This window comes from Schistocerca serialis, chromosome 3 (genome assembly GCF_023864345.2).
Source record: "Schistocerca serialis cubense isolate TAMUIC-IGC-003099 chromosome 3, iqSchSeri2.2, whole genome shotgun sequence".
Classification (NCBI taxonomy): domain Eukaryota; kingdom Metazoa; phylum Arthropoda; class Insecta; order Orthoptera; family Acrididae; genus Schistocerca; species Schistocerca serialis.
Genome location: NC_064640.1, coordinates 420,814,991 through 420,833,634, shown reverse-complemented (window position 1 = coordinate 420,833,634; position 18,644 = coordinate 420,814,991). Strand labels below are relative to the sequence as shown.

At 37.5% G+C, this 18,644-nt stretch overlaps 1 protein-coding gene across 9 annotated transcripts in view; it reads left to right on the top strand.

The window, feature by feature from the left end:
- LOC126470298 (phosphatidylinositol 4-phosphate 5-kinase type-1 alpha) overlaps positions 1-18,644 on the top strand; it is a 311,070-nt gene that overhangs the window by 73,820 nt on the left and 218,606 nt on the right. For all 9 annotated transcript variants that reach the window (XM_050098063.1, XM_050098062.1, XM_050098064.1 and 6 more), the window contains exon 11: positions 1,279-1,366. In XM_050098063.1, the coding sequence (XP_049954020.1) occupies positions 1,279-1,366 (88 nt within the window). The remainder of the gene's footprint in view (positions 1-1,278; positions 1,367-18,644) is intronic.

Genomic DNA, 18,644 nt, shown 5'->3' with positions numbered 1-18,644 from the left:
TGACCGATGTTGTTTTGTTTTGTTTACACTGAAGAAGTTTACCGGAGAAGATCTTATAGATCCTGTATAGAGTCCCAATGTTTTCTGCTTCTGCTGACATAATTTTTGGTTTTTGTGAATACATAACTTTCTTTATGAAAGTATGGCAATGAGTGATTTCTTAACTTGACTACTTTATGCATACAATCCAACCGCAAAGTTTTCAATACTACTTTAGTGTGACACAGGACAGCAAGTGAGCACAGTCAATTTCAAAGTTCGAAGTGCATAATATCTTACTAATTCATGCCAGCCTAGGAGCACTTGTGTTTACAGATACTTTCTTTTATTAAAATAGACTTTCATCTTATGGTTTTCATGGTAAGTTGTAATTCATTTGTATTGCCACAACATGTATTTTAATAGTGTTCTCAATATTATGAAAAGGAAAATTGCTACTTGCCATATAGTGGAGATGCTGAATCGCAGATAGACACAACTAGTGTTCTCAGTTAGTTTATTAGACACAACAGAAACAAAATCATCAAAAATATATTCTTTGACATTATCTAATACAGAATGACAACATTCAGGTGGTTCACCAATTCCACACCTGTAGAAACCCACTCATTCGAAGTTAAAGTTGTCATCAAGTCAGGTTTGAAGTACAGTTTTGTCCAGGAAGGAATGTTCTTGATGGTTATTTGATAAGGAGCATGCTTCCATGTGTGGCCTACCAATGACCACATGAGGGACTTGTCTTGTTTTTTTCCCCTTACTTTCTTTCCAGTAGTTTATTCTTTCACTATGTTTTCTCGACTTTCTTCTGCCCATATTGTGCCTGTCTTTGGCTTTGTTTTTTCTTGGAAGCCATGTAACTTATTTTTGCTCTGAACTTTTTCTTTCTCCTATTTCTTCCTCTGTTTCATCAGTTTCCCTCAGGTCTACATTAACTTATTTGATACATGTTATTGATGCTTTTGGGATTCTGTCAAAAAACTAAACAGTCTTTTTATGTGTTCATAGAATACAACTCCTCTCTTCCTCAGTTATCTAATATTGTTTCTATTCTTTCACAAGCTTCTTTAATATGTTTAAATTTCTATTTCCCATTGTCATATTTTGGTTCCAAGATTTTCCTTATTATTTTTCTTTCCTTCTTTCCTATATCACCAAATTGCTTCAATGTATCGAACAAAAGTTATTCTGAAGCATAACAATTGTGATTACTACTACTACTACTACTACTACTACTGTTACTATTATTGTTGTTGTTGTTATCCATGCTTACATTTTCAGGACACCGTTTCAGTGCATAGGCCAGCCTTTTATGCAGAAAGGTTTCAAGGCTTTATGGCGAAGACAGTGTTCAAGAAAATACCATCCCGTAAGTTAAATCTTTGATATTCAGAACTTCTCATGTTGATGCAAAAACACCTTTCAGTTAATAGCATTCTTGGTATGGTGAACCTCACTTGTGTAACATGAAGCCACTTTATTACCAGCGTCTTCACTGAATTGCCCAATACACAAGCTTTTTTCCTACTTCCTGCAGGCATTTATTTATGAAATACAGTGGGAGTGTTTAGAAGGGGTTTAATAAAATAGTGGTAGTATTTTGTGAAGTGCAATAAATCAGTGTTTTCACTTGTAATTGCAGCTAGTGGTTTAAGTTTGTTCCTGTATTCATATATTGTGTGTCTTAAATCTGATCATGGAGAGATTTTAGGGAAGTGGAACGAGTAAAGTTACACATAAACAGGCAGATTGAAACATGAAAATAATTGATAACAGCTGTAGTTATAATATTATTGATCCAACTGAAATGAGTGTCTATTTCACAGAGATGTGATATTTTTGCACCTAACAGATGTCAGTGCTAACTGCACAACAGTGAAAATACTTAATTGTGTTGGTCTATCTTCAAATTAAATTTTTCTGGTGTATGGCACTTATTAAAATAATTATAGTTAAAAGTCAGCAATAGTAGTAGTTAAGTGGTGGCAGCTGTAAATATAGCTACGTCTAGTCTATTAGACATGAAAATGTAATATGCAGGATGTTCAATAATGCAGGCAAAAAAGAAAATAATGAAAATAAAAATGAAAAAGCAATAATTTGATGAAAACAAGTCTAAAAGCAATTTGTTGTAATAATGTTCAACCAGTAGAATCAAACTAATACAAGATAATCATCAATATATATATAGTTGATATCTGTGAGGTGTCAGCCGTTATGCCAGATACCAGCATCAGGCTTTCCCAGCATTCTGTTGACATCTTTGAAGTGTCAGGTATTCTGCCTGATATTAGCAGAATGTCCGACACCTCAAGTTGTCAACAGATCACCAAGAAGGCCTGAAGAATTACAGATACATAGTTGCTGGCTTAAGCTTTCAGAGTTGTCTTTCATGAAAAAAAGGTAGCTGGTAACAACAGTAAATGAAATAAACAAATTTAAAATGGTGACATCAAATGAAATTCTATTTAGCGGATGACCTCTCTTGAAGTGTTTGAATTTCTGTGCTCATACCTGTTTGTGATTCTCTCAACTCCTCAGGAAAGAAGCATCATTTTTGTATGTGAACCCATATGTATTATAAAAATGGATGTATTTATGTATCACATCTCCTCCTAAACCACAGGATTGGTTTCAACCAAACCTGTTACATATATCACTTATTGTCTGTAAAGAACCAATGTAGGTGTGAGAACCACTTACCTTTGAAAGGGGTGGGTTTGAAGAAGCAGCGTAGTTCACAATGCGCAAATAGCTAGGCTATATTCATTGTGTATTTAAGAATGAGAGCAGTTATTAAATGTTGTTTTACGTTTATTGGTCACTCAGCTTTCACACTGCAGACATAAAAAGGATTATCTAATTGAACAAATCAGTTTCACACTGCACGTGTCTGCAGCTATATTCAAATTATTTAATGTGCACTGGGAATGGATGTGAATCTGCTTTCAGCTTTAAAAACAGTGTCAACCTGTTAGCCTCATTTCTTACCCAGCATTATATAACCTAAAGTGCAACAGGAGGCTTAAGATTTCTGTGATTAGTTTTCAGTACAAACTCCACAAATGGATTACTTAATTCCAAAACATAACAACTGTAACTAATAATGAAAATATAAGAAGTTTATTGTCAAGTAGCTACTTTTTACCCGATATCTTCCTCAAGATTTCTCGAGAAAAAGGTTCCCTGTGGATGCCATAGCATGCTGGCACAGTGAAAAACACGATCTGCACCGGACAGATGGCAGGGCAGTGGAAAATGCTGCATCAGCTGGCGAACTTCAATTTCAGTGTATGCTGCACCATTGCGTAACACCTGTCACAAGAAACAGGTGCAGTTTTATTTGCTTTGGCAGTTACTTCATGGCTTACGCCATTTTACTGTGGGAAATGTCTTAATTGGAAAACAAAAACACACACACACACACACACACACACACACACACACACACACACAGTGTATTACACTGATTTGTAACTGTTACTGGAGTATGTTTATCTTCTGTATACAAGGTCACTGTAGCTTGATAAAGGTCTTGCAATACAATAAATTATTGTAATTGACAGTCTTTGTCAATATTTTGCTGAAAATTACTTTCTTCCAGCAAATTGTTTAGGTTTGTTGCAGTAATTGTATTACTGGTTGAAGGTTACTTTATCTATACTGAAAAACAGCTGATTATCAAACCATAATATTCATAGTCATGTCACTTGTTTTATTAATCACTACATATTTGGTATGATACTATCCATCTTCAGATGATATACAAGATCTTTCACAATTCACCTCCTTTTGTACCTATTAACTTAACCTACGAGCCTTCCTGATGAACTCGGTTTTCATAGTGTTCAGGCTGTGTTTTGCAGATGGTTTGTCATAGCTCCCATTAAAAGTTGGAAAAAGTGGCACAACACAAAAACCTTTCATATTAAATAGAATTTGATTTCTTTTATGATTTATTTCATGCTCTCCGTTCAAGGTTACAAAATATTGGCTATTGAATTGGGATGCAAGGACAGGAAAGGACAAGTGCCCTCAAACTATTGCCGAATGTACAGACGGTAGAAGCTGGTATGTTTATCAGGATAGTTTCTAATAACAAGTAGATGTTGCGTTTGGTATACCTCACTGAAGTGTAATGATGTTATAGTTTTTCTGAGATACTTTGCAAGTGACTTCCTTGATACTTTACAACCTAACCACATCCAATTGTTATTAAAATAGGGACAGGAAAAAATCTTTTTTTGTGGCCAAAGTTGGTGCTATTTTTTGCCAAATTCAGTGTTACTTTTTGCCAAACTCAGTGTTATTTTTTGCCAAACTCAGTGTTATTTTTTGCCAAACTCTGTGTTATTTTTTTGCCAAATTTGGTGTTATTTTTTCCAACTTTATTGTTACTTTTCTCCAAATTCACTGCCCTTTCTTTCCAAATTCAGTGCTTTTGTTGCAAATTTAGTACATTTTTACCAAATTGGGTGTGAGGTTTGTTGCCAAATTTGTTGCTTTTTTCACATATTCTGTGTTATTTTTTACCAGTTTTGCTGTTATTTATTGTTGCCAACTTCAGTGTTATTTATTGTCAAATTTGGTGGTGTTTTTGGCAAATTTTGTGTTTTTTTTTCCTAAAATCAATTATGTTGTCAGATTCAGTATTACTTTGGTCAAATTTGGTGGTATTTTCGTCATCACATCAAAGATTGTTACTCAGGAAATTAACCATTATTTTAAAATTATACATGAGCCTCAGGCTTGACGAAAGTAGAGGACAAAATGCAGTTTTATCATTCATTATCTGTCAGTTAGGATTATTAATAAACTGCCATCCTGAGAATTATAATATTTTTATACAGCAAAATTAAAAATTTCATGATATCTGTTAAAAAAGCCAGTTTCATGTTATTTAGCTAAATACTGATCATTTCATAATGTTTTTCGTATTATTGTTTTCACAAGACACACATACATGTTTTTCATTTTTTATAAGTCTAACACTTCTTGTTAAAAATTTCCAGCCCAGTACTTTATATTTCATACTGATGTTAATGCCTAATATAAAAGCATCACCACTTTCTGTAGAAAAACGAATTGTTTGATTTTGTAGTTAACACTTTAGCAGAACGAATCTTCCTCTCTGCAGTCGAACGTGGACTATTTTGAAACTGCCAGGTTAAAACTGTGTGTCGGACTGTGATACGAACACAGAACCCCATTGTTTGTGAGAAATGCTCGTATCATCTGAACTATTGGGGCATGACCCATGACCAGACCCACATCTTCATTCATGCCAGTACCTAACTCCTACTTTCCAAACGTCACATTAATTCCCTTTCATACCTTACAGGACTAGGACTGTTGGAAGAAAGAGTAGTGCTTGTAAAAGGCTGGTTTCTGGGTTCATGTGCCTGTCCAGCATAAGGAAATTTAAAACGCATTGGCAGTTAACTACTGGTATCATAGCATTGTTGTTCCTATCTTATTTGCAGTGTGGCAGGCATTCATTAAAAAACTTGGAATTTCACATTACACATAAAAAAGTTAAAAATACTTGTCCTACACCCAAGCACCATGTCCCTACAATGACTACTTGCAGTCATTTGTGTCCCTCATTTGCCCATGATAACTGCACAGATTTCCATCATACAGTGCACATTGAGAAATATGCAGTCGAGTACATTTCAGAAGGAATAAGATTTACATAATCCTTTCCCACTTTTATCAAAAGCAGAGGACTGGTTTTGCTCTTGGATTGATGCTTTAAAAATCTGAACACTTATGTTTACAGTCCTTGAAGGGAACTGAGGCTGGTCTCATCATCTAGGTGAGATGCAGTGTTCATGCTGATTGCCAGTGGTCCACAGCTCACTCTCCTCCTCTATTTTCAGTTGCTTGTGGGATGGCCTATGCGACTTTCCTGCTTTGTTTTTGTTTGAATAAAGTTGAGGAAGAAATTGCTGCACAAACGTAATAAGTGTTGCTACATACATAATAAGTATTGCCAGCCCGTGACTCATTTTTAGTGGCAGCCTCTGCCTCAGACTTGTTTGTGGCTTTTTCTGACATACGTTTTCTGGAACACCATCCTCAAGACCACGTGTAATCTTCCACTGTTGTTGAAGTGAAATATACATGCAAAAGAGGCAGGAAAGATTATTGTTTAGCAGACCATTCATAATAAAGCCATTAGGGGTGAAACAGATGCTCAGGTTCAGCAGCTGTGTCTCTTTGAAAGGAAGTATCCTGGCATCTGCCTTAAGTGATTTAGTGAAACCACAAAAACTGTAAATATGAATGACCTGCTGGGCATTTGAAACTTTTTCCTGAATGTGGGTTCAGTCTCTTAATCACTGCACATCACTAGGTGGGTGCAAGACAGGGATCCTCTGTAATCTTGGCTGCCAGCAGGAAAATCTTGAGAGATCAGATACGCATTCACAGTAATGAGAGACCAATATGATGCTCACTATCTGTAGATGTGCTTCACAGCCATAAGCAGTTTATAACATACACTAATAAGCCAAAACATTACGACCACTGCCCACTGCAACAGTGGATGCAGCCTGGAGTCTTTTCGGGCACTTGACGCGGTAACAAATGTGTGTAAGTGGAGCAGACACAGACAGGGGATTACCGTGTTGAAGATATGGGCTGCAAATGGGGAAATCCGTTGAGATAAATGACTTTGACAAAAGGCAGATTATTATTGCATGGAGCTTGTGAACAACTATCTTGAAAATGGCAAAGCTGGTTGAATGTTCATGTGCTGCTGTCATGTCTACAGAAAGAAGTAGGAGGATAGTGAAACTACCACTAGGTGCTAAATGGTTGGCTATCCTACCTTCCAAACTTTACAAAAGGAGACAAGATACTGGCAGAAGTAAAGTGTGAGGACCGGGCGTGAGTCGTGCTTCGGTAGCTCAGATGGTAGAGCACTTGCCCACGAAAGGCAAAGGTCCCGAGTTCGAGTCTCGGTCAGGCACACAGTTTTAATCTGCCAGGAAGTTTCAGTTATTTATATGATTTACATTACTTGTACATTGACATATAATGCTACAGACCTCCATAAACATACCAACAAACTGTCGGATCCCAGATACTTAGAATCAGTGATGTATTTATTTCCTTAAATGGAAAAACAAGCTGTTAAGCAGGTGGTTACAATATTTTGGCTCATCGGTATTAGTTCCAGCTCTCCACACACTTTCTTCATGGACACCTTGCAACAAACACAGCTCCTTTTTAAGTTAAATAACCAAAGATGAAAGCTAATTTATGTTTCTGTAGTTTTATTCATGTAGAGACATGAACTGAATGGACCACATCAAAACTATGCAAGCATTTAGACTGAAGATACACAGTAGTTTACAGGAAATTACACATGATTCATTATGTTGAAAGGCAGTTTTCTCAAACATGACACTGAAAACACATTTCTAAATCATGGTGGATTGCTTAGGTGTAGATGTACATCTGGTAAGCTACAAAAGGTTTCTAAATGATCAGAAGTTGTAACTGGCAGTTCAAATGAGCTGTGACTGTTTAATGCCAAATGAACAGTTGTACAGGTAGTGTACATAATTTTCTAAAGAACAGGTTTCTTCATTATGAGTATCTAATTCATATATGGTGAATGTTTTATTCCTAAAAGTATATTATTGTATCTCCTTTTACTAAGGCTTTCATTGTCTGTCAGCTGGTAATACAGTTGGACTTCATGTTACACATAGCAGTTAATGCTTGTAGCATTTTAGGCAAGATGTCATCATAAAAGTCTTTTGTTTTTGTTGGTTTATTTTATTTTGTAAGACAAGGAAAGAGTTTGTTACTGTCTGTTATTTATTTCAGATGTGTTCTATTTGTATGCTGGCTTATTATATATTTAGTTGTTGTAAATACTGTACAATGTCTTAATGTTGTGTATTGTTATACTTGAAGAATTGAAATGTGTGTATATTATTGTCTTTGTGCATTTTTATTGTTGTCTGTAGGTCTACGTGTTATACTTCATTGCATGTCTCAGTGCAGAATATGTGTAAGCATGTTATAAAGTAATTTTGTTTGAAAACAGTATTATAAAGATGTATGTTAATAACCTTGCATTGCAATTCCAAGTAACAAATTGTATGAAAAATTATTACTTTGTGCGATACCTTTCATCACACAGGAATTGTTGTTGCATAATAATATTTTATTTTGTGTATTAATCCTTCTTTTATATTGCATTTAGTCAGTTGCTTTTCTGCTGGCCCATTTGAGAGAGAAAAGTAAAAATAATTTCTACAAAACCTCCAGAATTTCTCAGAATTTATGTATATTGATTTTTAAAATACGGACTGAAACTGTTATTCTAATATAAAAATTGCTCAAAATGATTCATGATTATGTCCATGGTCATCATAGGAGCATAATTGATTTATTGAAACTGGATAGGTTCAGATGTTATGGTCTTTATTGCAGCTGTTCAAAGAAGTCATTTGTACAAAAACAAGAAACAAAAATGGTTCTTGTAGTGGTTGACAAATGTTCGTAACTTTTTAAGAACTGTGCATACCTCAGGAAAGTGGGTTTAAATTAACATTTACTGCATTAATTCTTACTGTCCATAGAAAGACTTTAACTGATTAGCTACAAATTGAATTTCTTTTCTGTCAATAGTCAAATTCTTGATTTCAAAACCTCTGTTTTTAATGTAGAAATTTTCTTTTTAACCGGCGTTTCCCTATTTTGAATTACTTCTCATGTCACCATACATTGTAGTTTTGGCCCTTATTGAAAGATGTCCTGTATTTTGGCCTTAATTGAAACAAAGGCATGAATATAGTGATTAATGATTTGCCCGAGAACACTTTAAATTTTTGGTGTGAATATTTGTAGGTGATGATTCATAAACAAGGAATTGTCATTGAGTGATGAGCCATGATCACAAATAAGGAAATACAGGCATCAGTAGTGGATGTTGTGCATGGAGGATATGAAACATTTTCACATTACTCATTCATATCTACTTGTGTGACAGTAACTGGCAAATGAGTTACTCTTCATGGCATATCAGACACATGTGTCTCCTTCGGTCTCATGCAGACCAAAAAATTTATAGTTGTATTTAACATACCTCAGTGTTTTAGTAAAAGTATCAGTTAAGTAAGATGCACAAAATATTATGGCCTTTATGAAGAACATACTTTAAGAAACTCTTAGTTGTATCAACTGTTACAAAACATATTCGGTAACCTGAATCATGGGATGCATTGAATTCAGCAGTAAACAATATTTGTCTCATTGGACACTGGCTAACCATGTTGTGTGTGAAATATTGAATGCAGTCAGAGAAATTAGTTTTTCAGGAACAAAGATATTTGCTACAGGCCTCGAATGTTGTCGTCATCTTGAATTTGAAGTTCAGTAGTAAACATATATATTCAAAATCAGTATCATGTTGAAAGTATGAAAGTGCAATTTTGAAATTCCAATGTAAAGAAAAGTAAATATTTTAGTGTTTATCCTTGGGGCATGTGACCTATTTTTATAACTCGAATCTAAGCCGCACTTTTTCTCCAGTTTTTGTAATCCAAAAAACTGCCTGCGGCTTAGAATCGAGTGCTGAGTAAGTGGAAGTTCTGAAAAATGTTGGTAGGTGCCGCCACAACTAACATCTGCCGTCGAATATATGTAGCACTACACAGGCATGCTTTGCAGGCAAAAAGATAAATATTGGCGCCATAACCTCTGCGTCAGTAAACAAATTAAAAAAAAGGTGAAAGACGAGCTTTTTTCTCCGCCCCGAGTTTCGAACACTGCGTTTTCATACATTATCCAATGAAGTAAATACATTTTCTGTATTGTTCATCTTCGAATGTAGCAGCCTTTCAATGTACTACAAAAATCCGACTGGCAAGACTGTTTGGGATGTTTGTCTGTCAATATGGCTAACTTTACGTTCTGAATTTTTTCCTACCTGTGACAAGAGATGGTTGCTAATAGGAACTTTCATGAATTGTGAATCACATGCAGTATTCTCTGCACCATAAGAATAATACGAATGTAAACATTTTGCCATGTATTCTTTTGAGTTTGCTGCTATCTCATTTAAATCCTGTCTGCCTAATAAACTACGGAACTAAGAGTGAGACAACAGCAAACACGGAAGAATATACGTATCATGTCATGTTTATATTCGTATTATTCTTATGCCGAATAGTGATACAGTCAGAAATGAAGCAAGGCAACTGACTAGGTTTTTAAATCTAAGATGACTCTAATTTCTGTGCAGAATGTAATGTACTAAAGACACGTCTGCAAAGATTTTCAAACGGAGAAAAATTTTCGATAAACTCTCGTCTAGAACATCTTCTATCATATGCAGCCTATTATTTGGTTCTTATTTATCGTTATCAAAGAAAGCAGCAGTGTAAGTAACAACAAATAGCAGTCTCTTGCCATTGTTTCACTAGTGAGATGATTCCTCTTTTTTTCTTTTAATTGTAAGCGGTGGTAGTGCGCACAAAAGCAAGTCATGCCGCGAGCGGCGACATGCCGTAAACACTCATTATCAGAATGCGACAAACAATGCATGACACAGTACAATAATGAATTTTCAGCTTAGAGTGATGTAAAAACCTATACCAAAGCAAACGACACTTAGCAGATCAAAGAAAAATAGGCAATCACTTCTAACTAGACGAAGCACGTGAAAAAGGAAGGGTAGCCGTATAAATACGGACGGAGCGCCTGACGCATAGCAATGCCTACCTGGTAAAGCTTAACTGCTAAGCTTATGACTCGAACCAAACTACTGTAGCTGTATCGTCATACATTTGACCTAAATTGTCTCATATTACAATGGACCAACTTTGTTTCGATTTGGAGGTGCAGTGTAAAACTTTTCTCTCCCCTTGAATTTCGAGTCTCAAATTTCAGGTGCGGCTTAGATTCGGGATTTTTTTTTTCCTTGATTTCGAGTCTCATTTTTCAGGTGTGGCTTAGATTCGAGTGTGGCTTAGATTCGAGTAAATACGGTAACCTATATTGAAATATGCAAAATGCCCCACTGCAAGACAACTGGAAAAAGTTTTAAAGGCCTGCATATTGAAATGGAAATGATCTCAGCTTTTCACTATAATGCTTCCTCCCCTTCTCTTGCTATCCCCAAGCTGTGACACTATTATTCAGAATAGTGCATGCTTTATGTAAGAGGCTAATGTCAGATAGCTGATTTATTTGGCTGTATATTCAGAGAATCTGCAGCTAACTTCGTATGCATTTTCACTACACATGACTGTTGCTGGAGTATGTTTCCATGTTGATGTAAGCTGTTGAGTATGTGAATGTTACAGCTTCTGCTGAAAATTTAAAGGAAAAGAACACTTTTCACAGATAATAAATTAATTTTATAATAACTCAAATAAGTGCAAGAAAGGTGAAATCTTAAACATTATTAAAATTCTTCATAATTTTGTATCACTTGTTCTCAAGAAAGTTTCTTGAACAGTGAGTAGTGAGTTCCTAAAATACATTGCACTTCATTTCACTTGCTGGGATATTTGCATATTCTTATGCCATTCAACTCTGTGCTGTATCACTGCACTCTCTTCTTCACTTCTGTGGAATACACATCCGTTGTGTGTAAGAGGAGTGTAATTTCATGTGCAGTGAGGAACAGTTGGAGGCTAAGATTTGTGATTAAGAAATTTGTTTGACAAGTTTGGCGTTATAAAATTTGTAGCCATATTTTAAATCCACGATGGACACTTGGACACAAGTGTTTGCTTCAAAGAATGTACAGAGAGATTGATTTTTTGCATCAAAGAATATATACCAACATTGGTGAAAACAGCAATGCTAAGAAGAATATGTACTTTATACCCTGAAAGAGAGCTGTTTCTAAATCTCTCTCTCAACTTCCTGAGTTTTCGGGTCATATTGCCCACAATCCACAGGGGTGTTGACATTATGTTGTCACTTCATAACCATTAGTTAGTCCAAATCCGAAAAGACCATTGTCAGTGCAGTATACCAAATAACATTGAAAGCATGTTTATTATGGACACCAACATACAGAAAGAATGGACCTGAGCTCCAGGAGCCAGTGTGGTGCTTTATTTTATCAATTTTGCTTAGAGAACACAACAGGTGTTTTCTTAAATTATAGTTTACAAAATATTGCAACCAGCCACAAGGTTGTTTTTTGAGTGATTTTTTATTGTACTGTCACTAATTTCAGGCCTAAGGCCATCTTGAGATAGTAGAATTTGCGAAGTCAAAGCTACTATCTTGTATTTAGTTCAGTTCATTGATCAATATGGATTGTAAAAGAAAATCAAGCTCTTGTCTTGTAATATCTAAAGGAGGGCTGTTCATGGAGATGCAACTATAAAACTTTCAAAGAAGTCAATGCCACTGTCTGACAATGGGCTTAGGCCAGAAAATAGTAACGGTAAAACAAAATCCCTTCAGAAATATTTGTAGCTCGTTACAGTATTTCCTAAAGTGTAAAGAATGGTGCTGTATATACAGACATAGAATATTCTGGAACTTGGGGATCTTCTAGAAATGATACTAATGGCAAATACTTGCTGGTGATCGGATTTGAGCTGGCAACCTGCAGCACACCAGCCACAGTCCTAACCACTACTCCACATTGGATACAGCACAACTCTCAGCATTGCTCAGAACAGTGACCCACCCTTTCAGAATTTCTTGTTGAAGCCAACTACAGCATCCTAAACCTAGATCTTGTCAGTAGTTCTTTGTATGGCAGCATATGTTACATTCAGGTTGTGTTGTCATGTACTCTTCACTGTGATGAGTATCGAAGGTAGGGCCCCTCCTGTCAAAGCTTTTCAGTCATTGAGTGGGCCTTAAGTTTCCTCAAAAGAGAAGTCCCCATAAGTGCCTCAAAACTGTAGTAGGGAGGACATGGACTATGTCTCTGCAATTTCTGCCTTCTTGATGAAGAGCATAGCCCTCCACTTCCTATGTGATGTCTGACAAGCGACGAAGCATATGGTATGACCCAGAGTAGCATGTCAGACTTTCTGTATACCAAGTCTCTCAGTCTGCCCTCACTGTCCAATTCTTGGTGTTATAGTGCTGTGACCTACTGAGTATCTAGTGACTGTACACAAGCCAACTGTTTTGCTTTGTTGGTCCTGGTCACAAGGTATGTCACGGAGTCATCTTGAGTGCCATCTGATTTGAAACAGGAAAAAGGTATCCATCGCCGTTCCAGCTTTGCAACCATGGAGCAGAAAGAACAGTGTGGATCCTGTTCTGTCTTGTTTCACTGTATTATAACCAAAAGTTACAATGTGTAGCATTGTACTATAGTCTCTCTGTTTGACATCTGTGTACATCAAGAGCATTTCTGCTAAAACCTTATTACATGGTTCTGTGAGGAAATTTGCCTTTTTATGGTAAGCAGCTGTCATCCTATGGCTGCTGTCGCAACATGAGATTACTTCTAATGCTAGTCTCGACTGGAAAACTTTTCCGTGATGAGAGATGATCACATGGGTTACTCTCTGCTTCAGAATTAGGCCTTTTACAAAGAACCTTGCAATTTCAAGAGCTTTGGCACTCGGCACAGCTTTGCTGATGGCGTAGCAGATGAGGTAGCCAGTGCAGACTATTATCCATCAATTCCCATATGTCACCTTTTGGAACATCCCAAAAAGGTAGATTCCAGTGCAGTAGAATGGTACAGTTGCGGGCTGAGTTGGAATTGGATTCCATGGAAGCAACTGTGGCACAAGTTTCCACTGCTGTCGTTTCCATTCATTGCCTCACATAGTGTCTAATGGTTCGGTAGAGTCCTGGTCAGTGATACCGGGGTTCTGTGCAGAGTCTTCATGAATCTGAGGTGACCAAATCTTAGAGTGCCATGGAAATACTGCAAGATAGCTGGCAGTAGACGAGCTGGGATGATGAAGCATCCATTTATGTTCTCTTGGATCGTAATTTCTCTTATCAGTAGACGAGCTGGGATGATGAATCATCCATTTATGTTCTCTTGGATCATAATTTCTCCTATACAATGTTCCGCTTATTAACTGGAATTCTCCTTTTGTCAGTTATTTCTTATTCAAGACTTCTATAGTTTTAAAAAGCTGAATCTCCCCTATGTTCAGCAGCAATTAACTGGGTTGCCAAAGATTTTTATTTCTTGGTTGACGCAGAGGCACCACTTTTTAGGATTCAGCTGCCTGCAGTATGAACATACTTCAGCACAGTTGTTAGCCAGCTTACAAGTTCTTCAAATGCATTTGAAAACAACAATAATGTCATCCAGAGAGCAAAACACATCATCCATTTAATGTGTCAAAGCAGGTTGTTCATCATAAGCTTGAATGTGACCGGAGCGTTACACAGTCTAGACGGCGTAACTTTGAACTCGTGGAGGCTGTCAGGAGTTACAAAGGCAGTCTCTGCCTTGGCAGCCTGCGCCAAACTCTATTTGCTAGCAGCCTATCTGCATATCCATAGTTGAGAAATAATTTGTTCCATTCAAGTAGTTTAGTGTGTCGTCAGTGCACGTCAGTCACTAGACTGACTGACTTTTTTTGTTCAGTCGTAGGTAGTCATGTAGAAATGCCGTGTGCCATCCTTTTTCTTTGTGAGGACCACAGGATAGGACCAAGGACACTCTGAAGGTTCAATAATGCCATCTTGCATCTTTTTCTCTACTTCCTTCAAAATTGTGTGCTGTTCAGCCAACAACACACTACATGAGCATTGACTGGTTGGTGGATGATCCTCCATCTTGATACAGTGTTTTACCATGGGACACCTGTTCATTCTTTTCTCTACTCTGGATTTGAAAGCATCCAGAATTTGGTACAAAGTGACTAACTCTCACTGACATTGGTCCCCAGTCAGACGAGATCCCATTGGTAGTCTGATAGTAGTTTCCTGCACTGTGTTTTTTGTAGTGTTAATGGACCTGATTCTTCATCAGTGGCACAGAGTTGCCAGTCCCAAACTATTTGGCTGTTGGTACATTTGTACCTTTAGAGATAAATTGTGGTTTCTCTTTACAGCTACTGATCCAAAGTTCTCCTTTACAACATGCAATACTTGTGGTCATTACAGGTATGCAGATTTATTTTGCGAGACTGAGTAACTTTTTATAGTTGACAAATCCTTCAGTGTTTAAGGGAGCATCTAGACTGATGTCTGGAACACATCTCGTTGATAACAGTGGGATAACAATGTCTTCAACTGCAACAATGGCCCAGAGCAGCCTTTGTTGTGTGTGCTTGTTACAGGGCTATTACAAATGATTGAAGCAATTTCATAAATTCACTGTAGCTCCATTCATTGACATATGGTCACGACACACTATAGATACGTAGAAAAACTCATAAAGTTTTGTTCGGCTGAAGCCGCACTTCAGGTTTCTGCCGCCATAGCGCTCAAGAGCGCAGTGAGACAAAATGGCGACAGGAGCCGAGAAAGCGTATGTCGTGCTTGAAATACACTCACATCAGTCAGTCATAAGAGTATAAGAGTGCAACGACACTTCAGGACGAAACAAAGATCCACCAACTGCTAACTCCATTCGGCGATGGTATGCGCAGTTGAGAGCTTCTGGATGCCTCTGTAAGGGGAAATCAACGGGTCGGCCTGCAGTGAGCGAAGAAACGGTTGAACGCGTGCGGGCAAGTTCCACGCGTAGCCCGCGGAAGTCGACGAATAAAGCAAGCAGGGAGCTAAACGTACCACAGGATGGTGCTCCACCGCACTTCCATCATGATGTTCGGCATTTCTTAAACAGGAGATTGGAAAACCGATGGATCGGTCGTGGTGGAGATCATGATCAGCAATTCATGTCATGGCCTCCACGCTCTCCCAACTTAACCCCATGCAATTTCTTTCTGTGGGGTTATGTGAAAGATTCAGTGTTTAAACCTCGTCTACCAAGAAACGTGCCAGAACTGCGAGCTCGCATCAACGATGCTTTCGAACTCATTGATGGGGACATGCTGCGCCAAGTGTGGAAGGAACTTGATTATCAGCTTGATGTCTGCCGAATCACTAAAGGGGCACATATCGAACATTTGTGAATGCCTAAAAAAACTTTTTGAGTTTTTGTATGTGTGTGCAAAGCATTGTGAAAATATCTCAAATAATAAAGTTATTGTAGAGCTGTGAAATCGCTTCAATCATTTGTAATAACCCTGTATAATAGTTCCATCAATCTGGAGTTCTGATCTTCTACAGTGTAAAACTGCTTGTGGTGACTATATTCTGTCGAAGCAGGAAAAGAAGCCCCTGAATCAACTGGTACCCAGACAGGTTGGCCATCAGTGATGACGTCAGTGAGATTTCATAACATTTTGGTAACTGTTGTCCATGGTGGGTTTTCGTTTGTGAAACTCTCACCTCCATAGTAGAAAGTCACCTCACTTAGTTTTCATGCATTTGGTGGCTAGCCAAGTGCTTGATATTTATTTACGGTGACAGGGAATGACTACAGTGTGTTGAGAAGTGACCTCGCCTGCAATCCGGTGATGTGTTTTGTCCGACAGATCGATTGTAAATGTCTGCAGTTGACTTACGTGAATAGAACTGTTGTGATGGTTTATGTCTTGAAGTGTAATAGTCATCGAATACTTGTTGTCTTTTTCAGTAGTAGCATACAATATATTCAGGACATCCACTGTGTAAACATACTGGTGTATTGTACACCAGCCCTCAAATGTCTGTCCTTCTCAGGGGCATTATACTTGATGGAGTTGATTGTAACTGCATTGGTCGAATGCTGGGTTGCCATTTAACAGCTACAGCATAATTCTTAGTTGGCAAGAGTCTCACCTTCAACTGGTGGCAGAGAACAGTGCTGAAGACTGATACACCTTCTCTTCAATGTTCTGTTACCTCCTGACGTATGGGTTCAACATCCGTGGCTATTATCTCTTGTGTACTTTATCCAACAATTTTGTCTACCATAAACTGCTGTATCTCTTCTCTTACTACCTGCTGTATGGAGAGACAAAGTCCTGGTTGTGTTTCACAATTGCCATAGGGACCGCATTCAAGAGCCTGTCATACTTCTTTCATCTGAACAAACAAGGTGGTGTAGTGGTTCGCGAAGTGGACTTGCATTCAGGACAATAGTGGTTCAAATCCGCATCCGGCTGTCTAGATTTAAATTTTCTGTGCTTTCCATAAATTGGTCCAGGCAAATGCCACGATGGTTCCTTTGAAAGGGCCTTGCTAATTTCCTTCCCCGAACTTGAAATATTCCAACCTTGTGCACCATCTCTGCTGACGTAGATGTTGACAGGATGTTAAACCCAAATCTTCCTTCCTTTTCGTCTTTCATCCAGTTCTTTTCTGTTGTGTTTCATTGATATACTGGCACCAGTTGATGAATTTGTTCGTTGTTGACGTTCTTTTTCCACAGAAGCTTGATTTGTGTCTTCTGAAACTCTCTTTATCAAATGTGACATTTTGTTGGGTTATGTCATTTGAATTCACAGTGTGGCATAAGGCCAAAACTGTGTGTGTGTGTGTGTGTGTGTGTGTGTGTGTGTGTGTGTGTGTGTGTGTGTGTGTGTGTGTCATTTCTTTCATACTGTTGAGCCCAGTTCAATAGTTCTTCCACTATGTAGGCTTGTTGCTGATTTTCACTGAATGTTTTACACTGGAGGTATGAATTAAAAAACGCCTTCAGTCACAACTTTTCGTGTTTTTTTTTAAGTACACAGTGCAATTCGGACTCTGTGGGTCCATCATCAGGTGTAATTCGTCTTAATACAAGCTTTATTTTTTCTCTTGAATGAGGTGAAATGCATATTCCTGTCACAAAAAGGTTTGACGCTAGGTTATGAATTTTGTAAGTCAAACGCAGAAAATATGTGCGAAATAGTGGAAAAGATGAACAGTGTAAACCTACCAAATAAGCCAAGAAAATCAGTTTTAACATTTTAGCACCAGCACACATTCTTTTCTCCATTGTTTTCGTACATATCACTTCATTCAAGAGGCACATTCGCATACGCATGTTTGTAAACACTTCACAGATGTTTTTGTTCATGATGTGGTCAGAGATGAATTTATTTGTAGTGCTAAAGATATAATTATTAAACAATTGACATATGCAGCAAATAACTTTAGAATAGGTCTTTAAAATTACTGAAATAGCTGTGGCGTGCGAAATCTGTCCATTCATTAAACGTACATTCTTCTTTTTGATTTTGTGGAGGTATATCTCCCGTTGTTCTAACAGATTTAGGGTCTTACCAGTTGCTTCATTATGTAGTACTACCAAATTGTTTTATAGATTGTTGATGGCATGTTTCGTTTCCAGCATACATTATGCAATAACTGATTTTTCGAAGTGGTTGAGCCTGAAAGCATTTATGTGTTCTTGAAAACAGGTTTTGAAGTTTCTGCCTGTTCTCTCTACATAGTAGGCAGGACAACTGGGACGTGATACTTCGTTGTATGTTTGCATGTTTGATTTTATGTTATGGACGAGTAAGTTTCCTGACTTATTATTAGTTGAGAATGAAATTGCCACTTTTTTTTTTTAGGTTAGCAATTTTTTGGGACATGTGTGCTCAGGTATGGGATACTGGCGAGTATTTTCTCTTCTTTCACAGTGTGGCCACTTGTTGTCGTTGTCTTGCTTTTGTGTATTTGTCTGT